This window comes from Fukomys damarensis, unplaced genomic scaffold (genome assembly GCF_012274545.1).
Source record: "Fukomys damarensis isolate Sample0158 unplaced genomic scaffold, DMR_v1.0_HiC HiC_scaffold_19, whole genome shotgun sequence".
In the NCBI taxonomy this organism is placed as follows: Eukaryota; Metazoa; Chordata; class Mammalia; order Rodentia; family Bathyergidae; genus Fukomys; species Fukomys damarensis.
Genome location: NW_022900931.1, coordinates 22,291,017 through 22,308,446, shown reverse-complemented (window position 1 = coordinate 22,308,446; position 17,430 = coordinate 22,291,017). Strand labels below are relative to the sequence as shown.

The 17,430-nt window shown below is 45.0% G+C and overlaps 1 protein-coding gene across 1 annotated transcript in view; it reads right to left on the bottom strand.

Moving 5' to 3' along the window:
• Positions 1-16,961, bottom strand: part of LOC104856599 (apolipoprotein L6-like) — an 18,933-nt gene extending 1,972 nt beyond the window's left edge. The window contains exons 1-6 of the mRNA XM_010616088.2: positions 16,952-16,961; positions 14,602-14,707; positions 14,101-14,246; positions 6,782-6,845; positions 3,582-4,416; positions 119-292 (exon numbers count right to left, since the gene is read on the bottom strand). Coding sequence (XP_010614390.1) covers positions 119-292; positions 3,582-4,416; positions 6,782-6,845; positions 14,101-14,246; positions 14,602-14,707; positions 16,952-16,961 — 1,335 coding nt within the window. The remainder of the gene's footprint in view (positions 1-118; positions 293-3,581; positions 4,417-6,781; positions 6,846-14,100; positions 14,247-14,601; positions 14,708-16,951) is intronic.
• Positions 16,962-17,430: the final 469 nt, after the last annotated feature.

Below are 17,430 nucleotides of genomic sequence, written 5' to 3'. Positions count from 1 at the left end.
GCACCGCCCCTCTACCCCATCGCCAGTCCCAGGAACACAGCTGCTGCACCCGTGTGCTTGCTCCTGGGGACATTCTGCCCGCCACCAGTGCCCACACCCCTTGACCCAGTATTTATACCGGCAGCTTGGGAGCAGGGAGTAGCACTGGTGGCACAGCCATGGGTGCGCTGCTGGGCTTCACGGTTGGCACTGCACTGTCGTCCTCTGCCTGGGGACAGCTGTACTCATGGGCGAGTCCTGAGTGGTCATCTAGACTGCAGACTTCCAGAGAGCTCGTAACATCTGCCGTTTTCTGTGAATAGCAGTGGCAAAACAAAGTGTTATAAAACCCTTGATATATTCATGGAATTGTTCCAACTTTTATGAAAAAATACAGGAGGATCGTTTTTATCCTATGGTTTGAAGATAAAGGCATATCATTTATGTCAGCCTGACTCAGATGGATCTTACCGTTAGTCTTACTTTGTTACATTATCTGCTGTCCCCTCTGCTCTGCCCTCCCTTCCCATCCCCTTAAAAACCAAATCTTGCTCTTTTTTTTTTTTTTTGAAGAGAAGCCTCAGGTCTCGCAGAGGTTCCCAGGATCACCTTTTGTTTTGTTTTGTGTTTTAAGCAAAGGGCAACCCATAATGTCCCTGTCCATGGGCATCTCTCTCTCTCCTGTGAAAAACTGCAAGTGATCCTGATAACATGGGTAAGCAGGTTTAATACTACTTTTAACTCCCTTTTCTGGAAGACCCTCCTCTAAATCTACCAGCATAATTGGGGCCAAGGGCAGACCCAAGTCAGAGCTTCTTAACTCTTCCTGAGATGTGCCAGCTCAAGGATCCGATACTACATGCCCATGCAACAATCTGCGAAGAAAGGAGCTTGCTAATCAATAAGCAATACAACGCCTAGAGACAGTCTATCCTCCAAAGCAAGTCGCTGTCATTCATTGCAAGGGACACCAAAGGGACACGTCTAAACTCTCTTCGGGAAATAGAAAGGCTGCTAGTGAGGACAGAAGGTCAAGACCCTTGCCTTAGCCCGGTACCCGAGAACCATTAACAGCAGCCTAGAAAACAAACCGGTCCTTGTGCAGGAGACCCTGTGACAACTCCTTCAAGGGAAATGTTTGCTCAAATTTTCACAGGATTAGAAGTAGCAGCAACCATTGGACAGGTCTGCAAAGTTTGCACACTGTGGGCTTCTAATAACCTTGGCAATGCTAGACCACATCCTTTGCTTAAAAAAACAAACAAAAACAAACAAACAAAAAAACAGTGCTCCTGGGAACCTCTGGGAGAACTGAGGCTTCTCTTCAAAAAGCAAGACTCCGGTTCTGTTCCAAGTGGAGATAAGTAGAACCACTATAAAAACACACTGGTCATCTATCTAACATCCGTCTTTTCCACACAGGAAGGTGTGGAAATATGTGTGAGACCACCTTGTTGATTATACCCAAAGCCGGCTGTAAAGCGTTAACCCCACAATTGGCTTTTGTTTCGAGAAAGGAGTCTGGACAAAGCCTACATGCCAAGGTCAGAGTGACTCACATTCAAATCCCAGTCCCACAACTCAAACCTTAAGTAGGACTGGGTTTTAATTGCAACCCTATATTTTGTCTAGTCTGTTCCTAATTTGAAAATACTTTGTTCCTGCCTTGCCTACATTAGTATCCACAGCAACGGCAGGACTGCACATTCTAGCATAATTTGTCTTTACCCCAATTCATTACCCATAAAAATCAGTGGCTTGGACTAACCAGTGCCTTTGCTGTTTCTGCAGCATTGGCCCTCCTCGCTCCTCATTTCTTTTTCTCCTTAGCTCTGTCGCTTAGTTTTTCTCTCAGCCTTTCACTGTAGCACCAAGCAGGAGATCATAATGGACCGCAGAGGTCTTTGATAGAAATCTAACCACCCTTTCTCATATCTGGGCTCCATATCCCCAACCTAATAGTAAAGTTGCTCTCCTGACAAATTTATCAAGCTTTCTCTTGTTGAACGGGCTCCACACATAGACACTAACTCTTTTCTTATTGTCTCCTGACAGGTTTTTCTTAGCTCATCTGGTGAGCCACTACAGCCTTTTTCGGCTGAAGGATCCACATGAAGACAGAGATCTCCTCACTCTCAGCACCTCAGAAAGAATTGTAGGGATTTATGTCTCTCAGGGGGAAACAAGGTGGGAGATTAGGGCATGGCAATCAGCTGGGCAACTGGGCCTAACCTGTCAATCACAGCCAGGACGCATGGGCAGAACAGCTTCTGAGCCCTGATCAGTCATCAGAATGGTGTATAAAAGACCCGGCTGTCCTGGTGTGGTGACTCATGCCTGTAAGCCCAGCACTCAGGAGGCTGAGGCAGGAGGATCACTGAAAGTTTGAGGCCAGCTTGGGCTACACGGTGAGTACAAGGCCAGGCTGAATTACAGAGTGAGACTCTGTCTAAAAAAACAAACAACAAAAACCTAGCCATGAAGCTCACGGCTGCTGTAACCCCTTTGACCAATCTGCCTTACACTTTATAGGACATTTCTTTTCCTACCTTAATGGACCTCACTTGCTCCACAGAGCACACTTTTCCTACTTTTACCTTTAATCCTTCCTTCAATACCTTGAGTAAATGTAAAACCTCTAAATTTTTCACTTGTCTCATCCAATTCTTTGAAAAGGACAACAAGAGCATGAAAGGGACCCCTGGGAACCCCAGCATAGAATAAGAGGCCTGCAGCCCTAAGTCCACCATTACCTAGCATCAAGAACTCGGTGTTAATATCTGCATATTTGTGTCTGCCTTACCTCGTAGATTTACACCTAATTCCCAGTGTGTTGGTCTAAAGATCAAACTGTCTGATGGTCCCAGATTACCCAGTCTAAGGCAACTCCTTATAGAAGCCTGAACACCCTGATGCTTAGTCAACTACACACCCTCCTTGCCCTGGTCATCCTGGGCTGCTAAAATAAACACCTCAGCTATAGCGGCTGAAACAAGAGAAATTCATTCTCTCACATTTCTAGAGGCTGTAATGCCAGGCCAAGGTGTTGGCATGCTTGTTTCCAGGTAGGAGCTTTCTTCTTCTAGGCTTGAAGATCATTGTTTTTTACTGTGTTCTCCTACAGCTGCTCCTCTGTGCTGGTCCCTGGGGTGCAGGGAGGCCCCTCAGGTGTCTTTGTGCTTGGTTATGGACATTAATCCTGTCTGATGAGGGCTCCATCTGTATGACTTCTGCACCCGAATTACCTCCCAAAGGCCTCACCTTCAAACAGTCACCCTGGGGCTTAGTGCTTGCACCCATGCAGTATGACCCAGGGAACACATTTCAGGTCTCTAAGCAACAGCCCCTTCCTGGCATGGGGTCTGAAAGAGACTCAAGGGAGAAACAAAAGGTGTGATCAGGCCTGACCAGGAAAGGCACTCTCATCCCAAGGTGCCCTTTGTACTGTTTGGACCTCAGGACCACAAAAAGCCAAGTCCCGAAGTGCATCGTTGCAAATTTTACACCACAAGCTCTCCTCATCCCTGCTAGGCAACATCAGCTCCCTCAGTTCCCAGTTAAAGCGCTCTGCTACTGCCCCACCTCCAAAATCCTGATCTCACCTTTTTTAGCAGTGCGTCGTAACACGCGGTGTACTGTGCCAGCACTTCTTCCAGCTCCCGAGCTTGGGCCCTGAGTTCTTCTGCAAGCTCTGCCTTCGATTCATCCTTCAGTTCCTTCCAGTTCTTCCAGAGTGCAGACATACCCTCGTTCAGAGACATGGAAGCGAAGGCCCTGCCACTCACGCGAGCTATTTTTGCCATGGTCCATACTTTGCCTGGACTGGCTTTCTGTGCCTGGGTTCTCGCTGGTGCTGAAACTTTCCAGTTAATCTGACGGTGCTTGGCGGCAGTGCCCAAGTGTCTCTGGGACTTGATAGGCCAAAGGGCACGGATGCCCTTCTTAATGACCTTCAAAGCTCTCCCACACCTGTACAGAGCCTGACCGGCAGCCGTGACATCGGGAGACTGCTTTTCTCCTGTGTCTCTGAACTCTTGGTCACCCATGGGCACTTGGACACTGGCCTGAGCGCGGAGTTTTCTATTGTGGGATTTTTCTCTTAACTCTGTCACCATGGTGCTGACTGCAGCTGCTGCCGACACACCTTTGCTTGCGGTTGAGAGCAGCAAGCTTGCTCCTGCTGTTACGGGAATTAAGGCAAAGCCCACAATGGTTGCAACTTCAGAGACAACAGTGACAGAGTTGGCCACCACTTTGGACTTGGTGAATTTTTTGTGCATTTTGTCAGCATCCTCTGCAAAGGCCTGGAGCGTTGTGATGAATTTTTCTTGCTCCTTTTTCCAGTCAGGAAACTCTTTCAAAAATTTTATTTCTTCAGCTGTCAGATTTCCATCTTGAAATGCCATGTCATCCTCAGAAAATGTGTCATCCTCCTCCCTGTGGGAATGAATAAAAGAAAGGGCCAAACTCTTCAATCAGCCCATGTGGCTTTTGGATATTCTGTCAGTTACAGCTATGAAGCCTGCAAGTATCTCCCTAAAGTGTCCCATCGGGTCCCTCAGAATTTCAACCTTTGGAGGAAGCTACTGGTTCCATTCAGTAGAGAAAGGTGTAAGAAACACATGCGCATAGAAAGAACAGTGGGAACAACCTCAGCCCTGCCCAAGAACATAAGACACGCAGATTCATCCTGAGGGACACTTCCAGGCTGGCCCGTGAGAAAGACAGCTCTGTTGTGAAGAGCGCCAGGGATTACTGAGATCCTGTGCAAGAGCAGGAACTTGGGAGCAACAGAGGAAAACACCTGGGAAACACGGGGGGAAGTAGAGGCCATGTGTTGGGCAGAGGATGGGAGTTCTACCCTTAGAGGTGAGTCAGAGGGAGGACAGGACAGGGTCAGATTATATGAGACATCCTCCACTGTGACAACTTTGGCTTTGGCTTCTGTGGCTGTGTCTTTGCTGCTCTGGGGAGTTGCACATTGAGAGTGTGAGATAAGTTCTGACTGATGTTTTGCACATTTTCTTGGGCATGTGTCCAACTTTCTGTGGCACCAAAGCAAATTAGATTGGTCCTTCATGAAAGAAATTTGGGGCCCCGGGGCCCAGCCCTGCTTCCCCTGGCATTTCTCAGGACAGAGGAGTTTTTGTCAGCTCAGCTGTGTCCCAAACTGTCCAAAGCAGTGTCACCTTCCTTGGGGTTTTTGTCCTGCCAGGCACTGTCGGTACACTTATTTCCTTCTGGGAGAGAGGATGCTGGTGACACTGATGTGTCCTGGCCCAAAGGATGAGACCATTGCTGCCAAGAGCCCAAAGAGGATCACAGTCTCCTTCTCATTTTCAGGGGAGGGACCTACGAATAAAGGTGACCCACTCGAAGGGACACGATTTCACGACGGAGCTCTAATGAAACACCAGGGCCCCGTGAAACCCAGTGCCAGCTGCTGTTTCTCTCCTCTACCTGCTCTTCGCTGAAACATAGTTGTGCTTCTGTACCCACAGACATGGGCTCCAGGATCCCCTGAGGATACCAAACTATGAGGATGCTCCCGTTCCTTACATAAAATGGCATAGTTTTGCATATAACTCATGCGTATTCTCCCTACAAATCATCTCTGCATAACTATGAAACCTAAAACAACAAAACATCATGTAAACAGTTGTCTGTATTGTTTAGGGAATGATGATAAAGAAAAGAAACATCTGGACATGTTTGTACAGACGCAGCCATCGTGAGTCTGACTTCGGAGAATCCGAAGTATGGTAGGCTGAGTCACGGACGTGGAATCAGGGTATTGAGTGCTGACTGAGTGTTCCTGTACGTGTAGAAATGTACGTACTTTAAAATCCCTCCCTCTCTCCATCTCTTTCTCTCCCTCCTTCCCTCTCTCCACACACAGAGACACCCTTCCTCGACCGAGAAGGTTAAAAGTCAAATACACGACCACAAAAGTCCTTCAGTTGTACAAATGTTGGCCCAATTATCAGTTCACGAGCAGATGTAAATCAGTTCATAGGGAAGAAGGTATGAGTGGGATGTGAAGGCAAGAAGGTGGGCCCTGTGAGGAGCCCTAAATGCACAGGTCTTAGCCCCTACCACCCTGACCCTGTGTGTAAGGACAGAGGGAAAGCACAAGTAGCAGCGTCACTCCGAACACCAACTGTGTAATAGATCTGACACTTTATTTGGATGTGGTTCAGAGCTGCTGGAAGACTGGCTTCCTATGCCTCTTAATTAAACCAAACATCCCAAATGCAGACACTTTGCTGCAAGACTTCCTGTATCCAGCAGCCACATCTCCCCACTTCGGATAAGACCACGGTGTAGTTCAGTGAAACAGCGCTCACGTGGGTCACTAATTCATCCTGCTAGCTCTCCTGTGTTGCTTGTCCACATTGAGCTGGATGCTGGTGGTGGTACATCTGCCGGTTAATGGACTACTGGTATTAAATGTATTAATTTGTTTATGCTAAAGAATTTAGTTGTATGTAAGCTAAGAAGTTCTTGTCTTCCTGGATCTCACAGTAGGAGGGATCAGAGTTTCTAACCTTGGATGGAATTTCTGCACGCAATGGCATGCACCTGACTAAATCTTTTACTTGCATTTCAAAATATTTAGTTAAGATTCATGGCATGTTTGTTCCCTGAAGTAACCAATACTCATGTGCATAACAGAGACCGGTAAGAAGAAAAGGTCTGCTGTACAAGAGGACATTTATTCCTAATGAATAGGTTGTCTGCAGGCCTTTCCCCAGTGACTTAACTAGGTTTATCTTTGCAAACACCGGCCTTGTTTTCTTACCCAGCTTGGTTGTCGGGCTGTCTCTTGAGCGCCACGTCCATGTTCCCAGGAATCACTTGTCTTTCTGGTTGGAAATGTGGAAATCATCGTTACTATACATATCTTCTGAAGTCCAAGTGCAGAGGAAATTTTTAGCTTATGCAGAAATCATAATGAAACACATAATACACTAATTATTTGCAAAGTGTTGCTTTAAAACTTTACCTCAAGGACCATGCCTGCACCGCAGGCTTCAGACCCCAAACTTCCAACCCCTAGCAGGCTCTGTACCTTGGTTTCCCTCAGCACGGGGCTACACAATTGACTATAAACAACTGACTTAATCAAGGAAGAGGCCAGCGCCCTGGAGAAGTAAGCCTTCCCAGAGGAATTAGCCGCTTGAGGGAGAAATAACAGGCCAACAGCACTAGCCCCAAGAAAAGACCATAGCTGATATAAACAAACAAAAACAAAAAGCGGTGTGAGACTTTACACTCAGAGTGACTTCTTCACAGCGGGACCGGGCTGGAGAAGAAACGTAGGGCAACACCGACCACGTTGCCAGAGTTTAATCAGGTGCCATTTTGGATGGGAGTTGACCATGTGGGACTGAGTTACAAAACACCTGCACTACAAATTCGCTCCAAGACTGAAGTGTTACCCTGTCACAGGGATTGGGTGAGAGAGAGCCACAGGAGACAGACTAAGAGAGGATGAGAGCTAGGCATATTTCTCCCCCAAATCTCTTGAGAGGCCACACTGTGGTGGAGGACAGGTTCCGTGGTCTGGCTTTTAGAGGTGGCCGGATCTGAAGGCGATGGCATTGAGCCCTGAGGTCTGCCTGCGCATCTTCCCCGCTGCCTACGTGCTGAGGAGACCAGCAGTCTGATTGCCTGCCTGTGGACGGGAATGAGGGGGGATGCATCTCAGCTTGGGTAGTTGCTGTGGCCCGGGGTTTATAGATGGGGGACCTCTTGAGCAGAGGAGCTTCCTCACAAATCCACGGGCTATTCCGTGCTACAGAGAGGACTGTGACTTGCTAGATTTTAAAGGCTGCAGGTCCTGAAAGTGACCACTCATCTGGAAATACACAGGATTTTTTTCTTCTTTTGATCCAATGTTTTTTTCTCTCTCTCTCTCTTCCTATTATGCTTTGTTGTTGTTTCCTTTCTTATTGTTATCTTTTGGTGATGTATGGAGTGTTTGCTCCCATTTTATTTCCCCCTTTTAAAAATACTATTATGTTGTTTATTTGTTTGAATATTCCTCTTCTCACTCTTTCCTTGCTCTCTTTTAATTTGTTCCCTAGTTATGTTTTTTAGTTTACTCTTTTATTATTTATTCCTTTTCCTGTTGGCTTTTTCTCCTACTTTTATCTAACACTACTGATTTCCTTTTCCTCCTTTGTTCAGGTTTCCATTCCATACCACCTCGGTGCTCACAAGTATAAATAACCATTAAGCTTTATGAATCTATGGAGAGTTAAACCTCTTCGGATGGTTTAACAATGTTATATTGTTGGTGGAGATAAAGTTGTTGTACTGAGTAGATATTTACTGTAGGTCAATATCTGCTTTGTTTTAGTGTTTATACTACAATGATAGTTTTCCTATGGTTAAGGGTAGCACATAATTAGTTTTCAGGGTTTGTCAATATTCAATTTGTGTTTGACACTATTGTTGTTGATTTTGCTACTTTAGCCAAGGTGACACAGTTGTTACTTATCATCTGCTTCTCTCCACTTGCCCATATTTGATTGCCTGCAGATCATAAACAATACTGCTACCCATTCCCAAAGAACTGGATACCAGGGCAAATAAACAGCAACCTCCTTTCTCACATAAACAAAGGTGGTTGAATCCTGGGACAGAAGCAAAGGCCATTGTTCAGCTACCTCCAGAGGACATCTCTGAAAAGTAGACATTAATTAAAGAGCTCTCCACAGTAGCAACAAAGAAAAACTAAAAACATGAGAAAATAAGGCAACAAAATGCCTGCGGAAACTCCCAACCCTCCCAAAGCCAATCCAGGGGGAAGTGAGAGAGAGGAAATCAAAGGCCACAGGCATAAAATATGTGAATCCACTTTCTGAACAGAAGGCCAGTTGCACAAGAAGTAATGTTGAAAATCAACAAATGGGATCATAGCTAATTAAAGATCTTATACACAGTGAAGAAAATAACCAACAGAGTGAAGAAGCAACCTACAGTATGGGAAAAATGTTTGCCAGCCAGTCCTCAGACAGAAGACTAACATCTACAATATCTAAAGAACTCAAAAAAGTCAGCCGCCCCCAGCAAAAGACCCAATCATAAAAAAAAAAAAAAGGGCGACCAAAATGAATAGACACTTCTCACATCATTAGAGAAATGCAACTGAAACAACACTGAGCACTGTTACTCTCCAAAGAATGTACATCAATTAAGAAATTGAGATACAGGGCTGGGGATTTAGTTCAGTGGTTCTGCCACCTGTCCTGCAGGCACAAGGACCTGAGTTCAATCCACAGTACCCAAAAAAAAAAAAAAAAAAAAAAAAAAAAAAAAAATTAAAAAAAAAAAAAAAAAAAGAAAGAAAAAAATTGAGATATAAAAATTGCTGGGGAAGCTGGGTGAAAAAAACCCTTCTGTATTTTTGGAAGGAAAATAAACTAGTACATTCACCGTGAAGATCAGCATAGTGATTCCTCAGAAAGCTACAAATAGAAATTCCATTCAACCTAGCTATTCCCCTTCTAGGAATCTTCCTGAAAGTGTTAAAACCATCATATTATGGTGATATATGTATACACATATTTATAGCAGCACAATTTATACTAGCTAAATCTTGAAAACAGCCTATGTGCCCATGAACAGGTGAATGGACAAAGACAATGTAGTTTTTATATGCAATGAAGTAAACTCTGTCACAGAAGAATAAACTTGAGGCATTTGTAGGTAAATGGCTGCATATTGTGACCATAGTGTTAAGTGAAAGAAATCAGACACGCAAGCTTGAACACATGATTTTCCTTGTATGAGAAACCCAAAATATAAAGAGCAAAAATCAAGGATATATTACAGGAAATAGGGAGATCTTTTCCAAACAGGAAGGTAAACAGGAGCTGGAGGGAGGGGGAAGAAAAGAAAAGGGGAAAGAATTTTTAAAAAGAATAAAAGGAAAAACAGAAACAGAGCTTTGTCAGATTGGAAGAGAAACGAGTTGTAGGGAGGAGGTAGGAATGGGAGGGGAAGGGGACAAAAATAATTAAGGTGTGTTATGTACATGCACGGACTCTACAATAAATACAATCACTATATACTGCAAATGTACATTAATACAAAATAAAGTTTCTAGCCGGGTGTGGTGGCGCACACCTGTGATCCCAGCACTCTGGAGGCTGAGGCAGGAGGATCACTGTGAGTTCGAGACCAGCCTGGGCTACACAGTGAGTTCCGGGTCAGTCTCAACTACATAGTGAGACCCTGACTCAAGAAACAAAAGAACAAACAAACAAAATAAAATTTCAGATAGAGGTATAGCTTATATATAGTAAGCGTACACCATGAAGTACTGAGTTCGAAAACCTTAACATCTATGTTGGAGGGTAACACAATATGCTACCTCCAAATGAGCCCCTATGGCACAAGGATTATTTTGAGATGAGAGCCAGTAACAAGAAGCAGGTACAGTATTCTCCAGCTATGAGATTCTAAGGGGATGCTGAGGCAGAGAGAGGTACCGAACCCTATGTATACTCCTTTATATTAAGTGACTAAAAGGCAGGTAGTACATAGAGTGTAGAAACGCTGGACAGAGGGAGGAATCATGACTCAGGCATGTCAGAACGAGATGGTACAAGATTTCATCAAATTACACAGAACAGTGCAGAATTTAAAACATTTGAATTATTTTCATTTAATACTTTGGGGACAAAGTTGACCATGGGTTTTTTTTTTTGTTTTTGTTTTTGGTTTTGGGGTGAGTTTTTTTGGTTGTTGTTGTTTTGCTTTGTTTAGGTACTGGGGATTGAACTCAGGCCCTTGCAAGGAGGCGGCAGAACAACTGAGCCAAATCCCCAGCCTGATCATGGGTATTGAAACCATAAAACCAAAAAGGGAGATGAGAGGGGACAGCTATCTGCACAATAATTGCCACCCGGATCAGGATTTACCTCTCTCTTCCAGTAATCCTCACCCTACCCCACGGGTAACCACAGCTCTGACTTCTGTAAGCACTGGTTAAGTTGCTTGTTCTTGAACTTTGTAAAAAATGGGATCATTTGCTTGGCATTTTTTTACCTCAAGAATACTTCCTCGAAATTCATCCATGTTTTGGGGAGTATTAATGGCTTTAAAAGTATGTCTATGTAGCATTTAATTAATATAGTCTACATGTTTTATATAGTCTTCTATCTACTGACGTATTTGGGTTATTCTCAGTCGTTGTCTATTGTGAACACGCTGACTAAAAGTTCACTTTCACAGGACAAGGCAATATTCAGGAGGGCTCTGTACAGGTTAGATTCCCAAGGACACATTATTTCTAGTTTTGTGCTTTACAATGTTAAATAAAAATTACAGGAGGCCCTAGTTTTGCATTAAGCTCCTGAACAGGGCTCCAACAGACCAAGCTAAAAGCCAACATGGAGATGCTCAGATTAAAGTTTCCAAGTGAACTCGAGCTGTCACCTGAAACTCAGGAAGGTCGGGAGAGAGAGGTGACAGTCAGGTTTCCTAAAGAGGTAAGTTTCAGTCAACCCGATAATGCAGTTTCTGTTGCCTCAGTCCTGGCCCTAAAAAGCCACCTCCAGTAAGTTAGCCGGTTATTTTCCTGTTGTCCTTACAAGGCTAAGTGACTGGGAAGGGACCCGTTGCCCTGTGTGCGTCATTCCTGCTTCTGTCAGCCCTTTTCTGACTGTACAACCACCCCCTGTGCTCAGCTCAGAATGCTCTATTTTATGGATTGCAGTGTCCTCCACTTCTAGAGGAAGAAATAAAGGCATATAATTTCATAAAATTAAATTTTACATGTGTTTTATTTTGTGGTTTGAGAGGGAGAAATATATATATTTGATCCTCCTGTCTGTTCATGACAAAGTGCTCTGATAGCACTGAAACTTCCTACGGGATAAGGGCATGAGCGGGGAAGAAGTGTCTTTGCTATTCCCAAGGATCTCCTTTCCACGACAACCCACTTTCTGCTAATGAAGTAATTTTTGCAAAGTCTCTAAGGGTGGTAAGAAGAGGGCTGCTGTCAGAGAAACCGACCCCCCGATTAGAAAGTTGGAATTTCATCCCTGCCCACCCCTTCCAGGAACCGGGGAGGGGCTGAAGACTGACTTGATCACTGGGGGCTGACACTGCCTCAGTGAGGTCTACGTATGCAGTGATTCCTCTGTGAAAACCCAAAAGAACCAGGATGGGAGAGCCTGAGTAGGTGAAAGGTAGCAGCAACTGCACAACAGCACCCCGGAAAGTGCACAGAAGCTCTAGAGAACATAAATGAAGTGTTTCCTGGACCTGTGAGAGCCACTCTTACAACTATAGAACCTGAGGGCGAAGTTGTGGGAGATATCAGCTCATAGTCTGTCACACGTCCAAGAGGTGTGCAGTGTGACTTCTGTGTGCAGTCTGTGAATGAGGTGGACACTCTCAGTTCCGCTGCAGGAACTCATTGGCTGTCCCTGATAGGTGTGTCTGAATGTGTGTGTGTGTGTGGGGTGTCTTGGGGAGTTTTCATGGCAATGTGTCTTCTACCATAAAAATTGTTAATTTAAATGTTCACCATGTGTTGCGGTCACAGATTTCTATGACCAGTACGTTGTGGTTACATCCTGAATTCCTATGACTAAAATGTTAGTGAGGACTTTCCTCCACTGACGACCAGTTGAACAAACACCAACTGAATGTCCTCTCACAACTCAGTTCTGACACTATCTACTTGGAGATAGCATCAAGTCCCACAGGCTAAGGGTTCAGTCCCGTATGACTGCCCCCACTTCAAAGGCCAGGCACATCCAGGCTCTGGAACATCTGACCAATAGCCTACAAACTGAGATTTCTTGTCACCCCCTCACCAGTTTTGATTAATACGCTACAACAGGTCACAGATCTAAGGGGAGCACTCAGCTTAGTCATTTACTCTGAGGGAAACAAAGAAGGGGGTAGATGAGCAGCTGGGCGGAGAGGTGCTCAGGGCACAGTGCTCCCTTGTGCTCCACCCTCCGGGGAACCTCCTTGTGCTAAGATAGCCGTGTGCAAGCTCTCCAAACCCCGGAAATTAGAAATTTTGTGGGGGCTGCATCACACCGGCACAATCAGTCACGGATTCACTCTCTGGCTCCTCTTCAATTCCCAATTGAATTCAATTCAATTCCCTGCCAGAGCTGCGAGTTTCAAGGTTCAAATCCTGGCTTGGTCATTCAGGGTGATGAGCCTCCAGCCAGGAGCCCACCACAGAGCTGCCTCATTGGAATAAAAGATGCTCCCACCTCTCGGGAAATTCCAGAAGACAAAGAGCTCTGTGTCAGAGGTTCCTATTGCACAGAAAATTACACACATCCTCAGAGCTCTTAAATTTTTGAAAACTGGACTCAAAGTTCAAATATTAGAACAAAACAACCTTCTAGGGTCCCCATCTGCAAGAGTGTCAGAAGCTCTACGGCAGGAACTGAGGACAGAGACCAATATGTATAGCTCTTATTATTTCATAATTGCAAGCAAGGAAGTTTAGGAGTGCAGCAGTCATTGAAGCGAGTAGGGTGGCAGCTTGGGCCAGGTGTGCATAGTGACAGCCTGGACACAAAGCAATTCACATATTCCCCCAGAGGATGTGGGATGTGAGAGAAATTTTAGAATGACTTCAAGCTCTAGGACCCCCAAAAAGTGTCACAGTGAGGATCCCTGTACTGGGATAGGAAGGGGTGAGGGTGTTTTAGGTGGGTTGTGTGTGTATGGTGTGTAACAGAGCTCAGTGTGTGTAATGGGTGAGTAGGCAATGGGTGGGTAAGTCTGCTTTCTGGGGGCTGAACTTGGCAGCCATCCGTGTAGGGTGCTGTTGAAGCCATGTCCAGGTTGGGAGCCCCTGGGAAAGTGGAATAGTAGCAAAAAAAAAAGTAGTGTGAGCCCTGCACCACTCAACAACTAAAAGAATCACACCTTGAAATCTAAGGAAAATGATAAAATATGATGGACAGGTCTCTTTGTGTGCCTTTCTCCTACTTTCCCCTTTGGATACTCTGGGCCTTGGGTGTGCTAGGCTAGTGCTCTACTAGTAAGCTACAGGCCCCTCAACCCAACATCTGGGCCATTTCGCTTTGCTCCTTTCTCCTACAAAGGCATTGCTGCATTCCACCTTACCTGGCTGTGAGGTGAGTGAGTAGGAACGATGAAAATCTCGGCAGACTGGAAATCTCTCTGGTGGAACGTTGAGAGGGGCGTCTCCACAGGTTGCCATGTTTAGCCTGGCTAGGTGTCCTTGATGACTGGAGTGGCTGTCAAATCTCCTAGCAGAGGAAAGCAGACGTAATTATTACCAAGGTAAAAGTACTCTAATGAAAACAAAAGTGGTCTCTGATTGCATCTGAAAGCCAACTCCACCTAATGAGCTTTTGCAAGAGATGCAACTGAAATGGTAAATTTGCTGTCCAGATTTATACATAAGAAGCAGAGCTTGAATCTCGAGCTCACAGAATCCCCAGCTGCCTGGAATGTGAACCCCAGCTACTCCAATGACCTCTCTTTTTCCAGAACTAGGTGCCTGGAACCAACTCTTCGCCACTTGGTCCTTTTGGGGCCAGCAGCAGTCTGCTCTCCCTCCCTTTTCTCCCTCCTGCTGGCCCCAGTGGTCTCTGTCCTCACCTTGCTGAAGGCCTGTTGTCTGGCACGGAGCTGCAAACAGCTGCGCTGCTCAAGGACTGAGGCAAGAGCAGCTTTGCAGTTTCCTCACCGACCAGGGGAAGAGCCTCTGGAGGTGGGACAGAGCACGATGTCGAAACAGGATTGGACTGACTGCTGCAGGCATTGCAAAGCAACTGCCCATGGCTTCCCAAAATGGAAATGCCTTTCAATTGTTTTGTTTTTTTTTCTCCAGTAGCTACACAGGGAGGTAAGAGAGCAGAATCAAAGCCCGAGCCTGCCAGGCACAGGAGTGCATATTTCTCATTGCAACTGAGCATCTGAAGCAGGAAGACTGTGAGTTGGAGGCCAACCTGGGCAACTTGAAGAGAACTTGTGTCAAAATTTTAGAAAGAAGAAACTATTTTTAAAGTGCTGGGGATGTTACCCAATGGCAGAGCACCCCTAAGTTTGCTCCTCACCACTGCAAACAACACAGTGGCAAAAGCCTCATCTCCCATTTCTCCTTCCCAGCTATGTGACAGACCACATAACAGGTGGTTATTGCCAGTCCAGGACACCGAAGTCCTGCAGGCCAGGGAGAGCTGCAGGGGGATGAGCAGCCCCTTCTCTCCCCAGGGAGGAAGAGGATGTTAATTGTATGTTAATCTGGGGCAAAGGGGCAGGGTTGTGCAAACCTCAGCCCTTTCTCCTCAACCTTAACTGGTACATTTTACATTGATTACTTCTAGATGGTGACTGTAGTGGATTGACTAATGGTCAACCTGTAACGCCCAGCTGAACTGAATCAGCGTGGTCTGGGCGTGGAGGATCCACCTGAAGATTGTTACCAATAGCCATAAAAAGAGGACTGGGGAGGAAGATCTTGGCCTGTTGATTTTCTAGGAGAAGCTTGCTGTGGATGGTTTTCCTGATGCGAGCCAAGCTGTTCTTTTCAGAGGAGGAGCTGGGGACCTTGCTGTCACTGGGAATGGCTGCTGCTTTCATCAGGGGAGCTCTGATCTTTACCGTGAGTATCACTTCCTGGCTCCAATGTGGATCCCTCAGCTTGATGGCACAGATCCTTCATCTCATGAGCATAGATTTTCTGGCTTCCACCACTGGCCTTTGGGCCTCCAGGTGCAGATTCTCAATATGGATAAGCATGGGACATTGCTGTTGGCTCCAGGCCACCAGAAGGACTTGAGGAGGACATTGCCTTGGACTCTAAGCCTTTAGGTGAACTTGTGTGGGAAACTGCTGGGATCTAGGCCCTCAGTTGAATGTTTTGGGCTTCTAGTGTGTGGTTAATCTCTTGGACTCCTTCACATTTGACTCTTTTGGTAATTATCATAAAGTAACCTTATAAGTTATGTGTCCTGTATTTAATATATTCCCTGCACATCCTGCTGACTGTAACAGTGACATTACTGGTAATGTTAATCCTCTGTTACATTTCTCTATTTTCTACAGTAAGTGTGTCATTCAAAATTAAAAACATTATTGGAAAAAGCTTTTAATTCCTTGCTGCCCATTTAAAACTGATTATGCTTTTTCTCTGTGTGAGAAAAGGAGCTAAGATAGATGTCCTAATGATTGGTAAATAACAAACTTTGGCTAGACTTTAAGTAATCTTATTAGGGGAATAAATTACCAGTTTTCTATGATTAGCTAAGATCCAAATGTATTCTCCTTCATGTCTTATGTCCATGTGTTGAGGCTTTATTTGCATGTATAAAACTGACTTTCAGAATTATCCACAAGCTGGCTCCACAATCTAAACCCAGGTTCAGCTACCCAGATGAGAAGACAGTTACCTCGCCTGTGCAGATGACAAGACTCAGGAATCCTTTCTAAACTTCATCAATAATCTTTCATGTGTTTGTGAAAGTAAATGTATTTCCCTGATGCTAGTGATAAGGTGTTTACCTGCATAGTTTTGTTCAGACTAGAAGAAGCTACTTCAGCAAAGTAGGGAATCATAACCATCCTCAGTGAACAAGCCTATAGCTTCCAAATTGCTTAGTCCATTTGCTTCCATTTTCCCCAAAAGATTTTTTTTTCCCCTTTCAGTACTGGAAATCAAACCCAGGGCCTTGAGCTAGCTGGGAAGGCACTATACCACTGAAGCCCTTGGGAGGACTTCCGTTTTGAATGGGTCTTTGCATCTTCCAAAGACCTTCTGCACTATCCAAGCCTAGGAGAGAAGACTGCGTAGTTGGTCTCTCTCCAGTTTACCAAACAAATATCAAGGAGCTAAATCTTTAGAAGCCTGAAGAGAAAAAACTTGACTAGGCCATCAATTTTTAGGGAAATATAAAATCTAGAAGAAAAACTGAAAAGCAACTTTCTTGCTCACTATGTCTACCATTACCTGGGTCCATCATTTCACTTGGAAGTTAGGACACCCCCATTTTATCCCCAGCATTTATTTATCTATTAAATTTTGAGGCAGGGTCTTGTTAAGTCACTAACTTGCCTGGGCTGAGCTCAAACTTATGATCCTCTTTCTCCAGCTTCCCAGAGTGCTGGGATTACAGGTGTCCACCAGCACACCCAGCTAAGACCCATTTCTTTTTTAATTACCCAAAATGAGTCCATTGGTGTCACAAGCAGATAAGTTACAAAGGCACTCTCTGATGATAGCCTTCTACCATGTAACATAGGAGTTAAAGCAAGTTCGACAAGTAGTCCTTCTGCACCTGGCAAGACTGTTCTTGTCTCCTATGTAGGGAATCCTAAGAATAAGATTCGACAGTGACCAACACAATATCCTTTCTTCTTCCTGACTAACCGAAATCCAAATGGCAGTGCACTCAATTTAAAACTTACATTTTCCAGGGTGGTCTATGT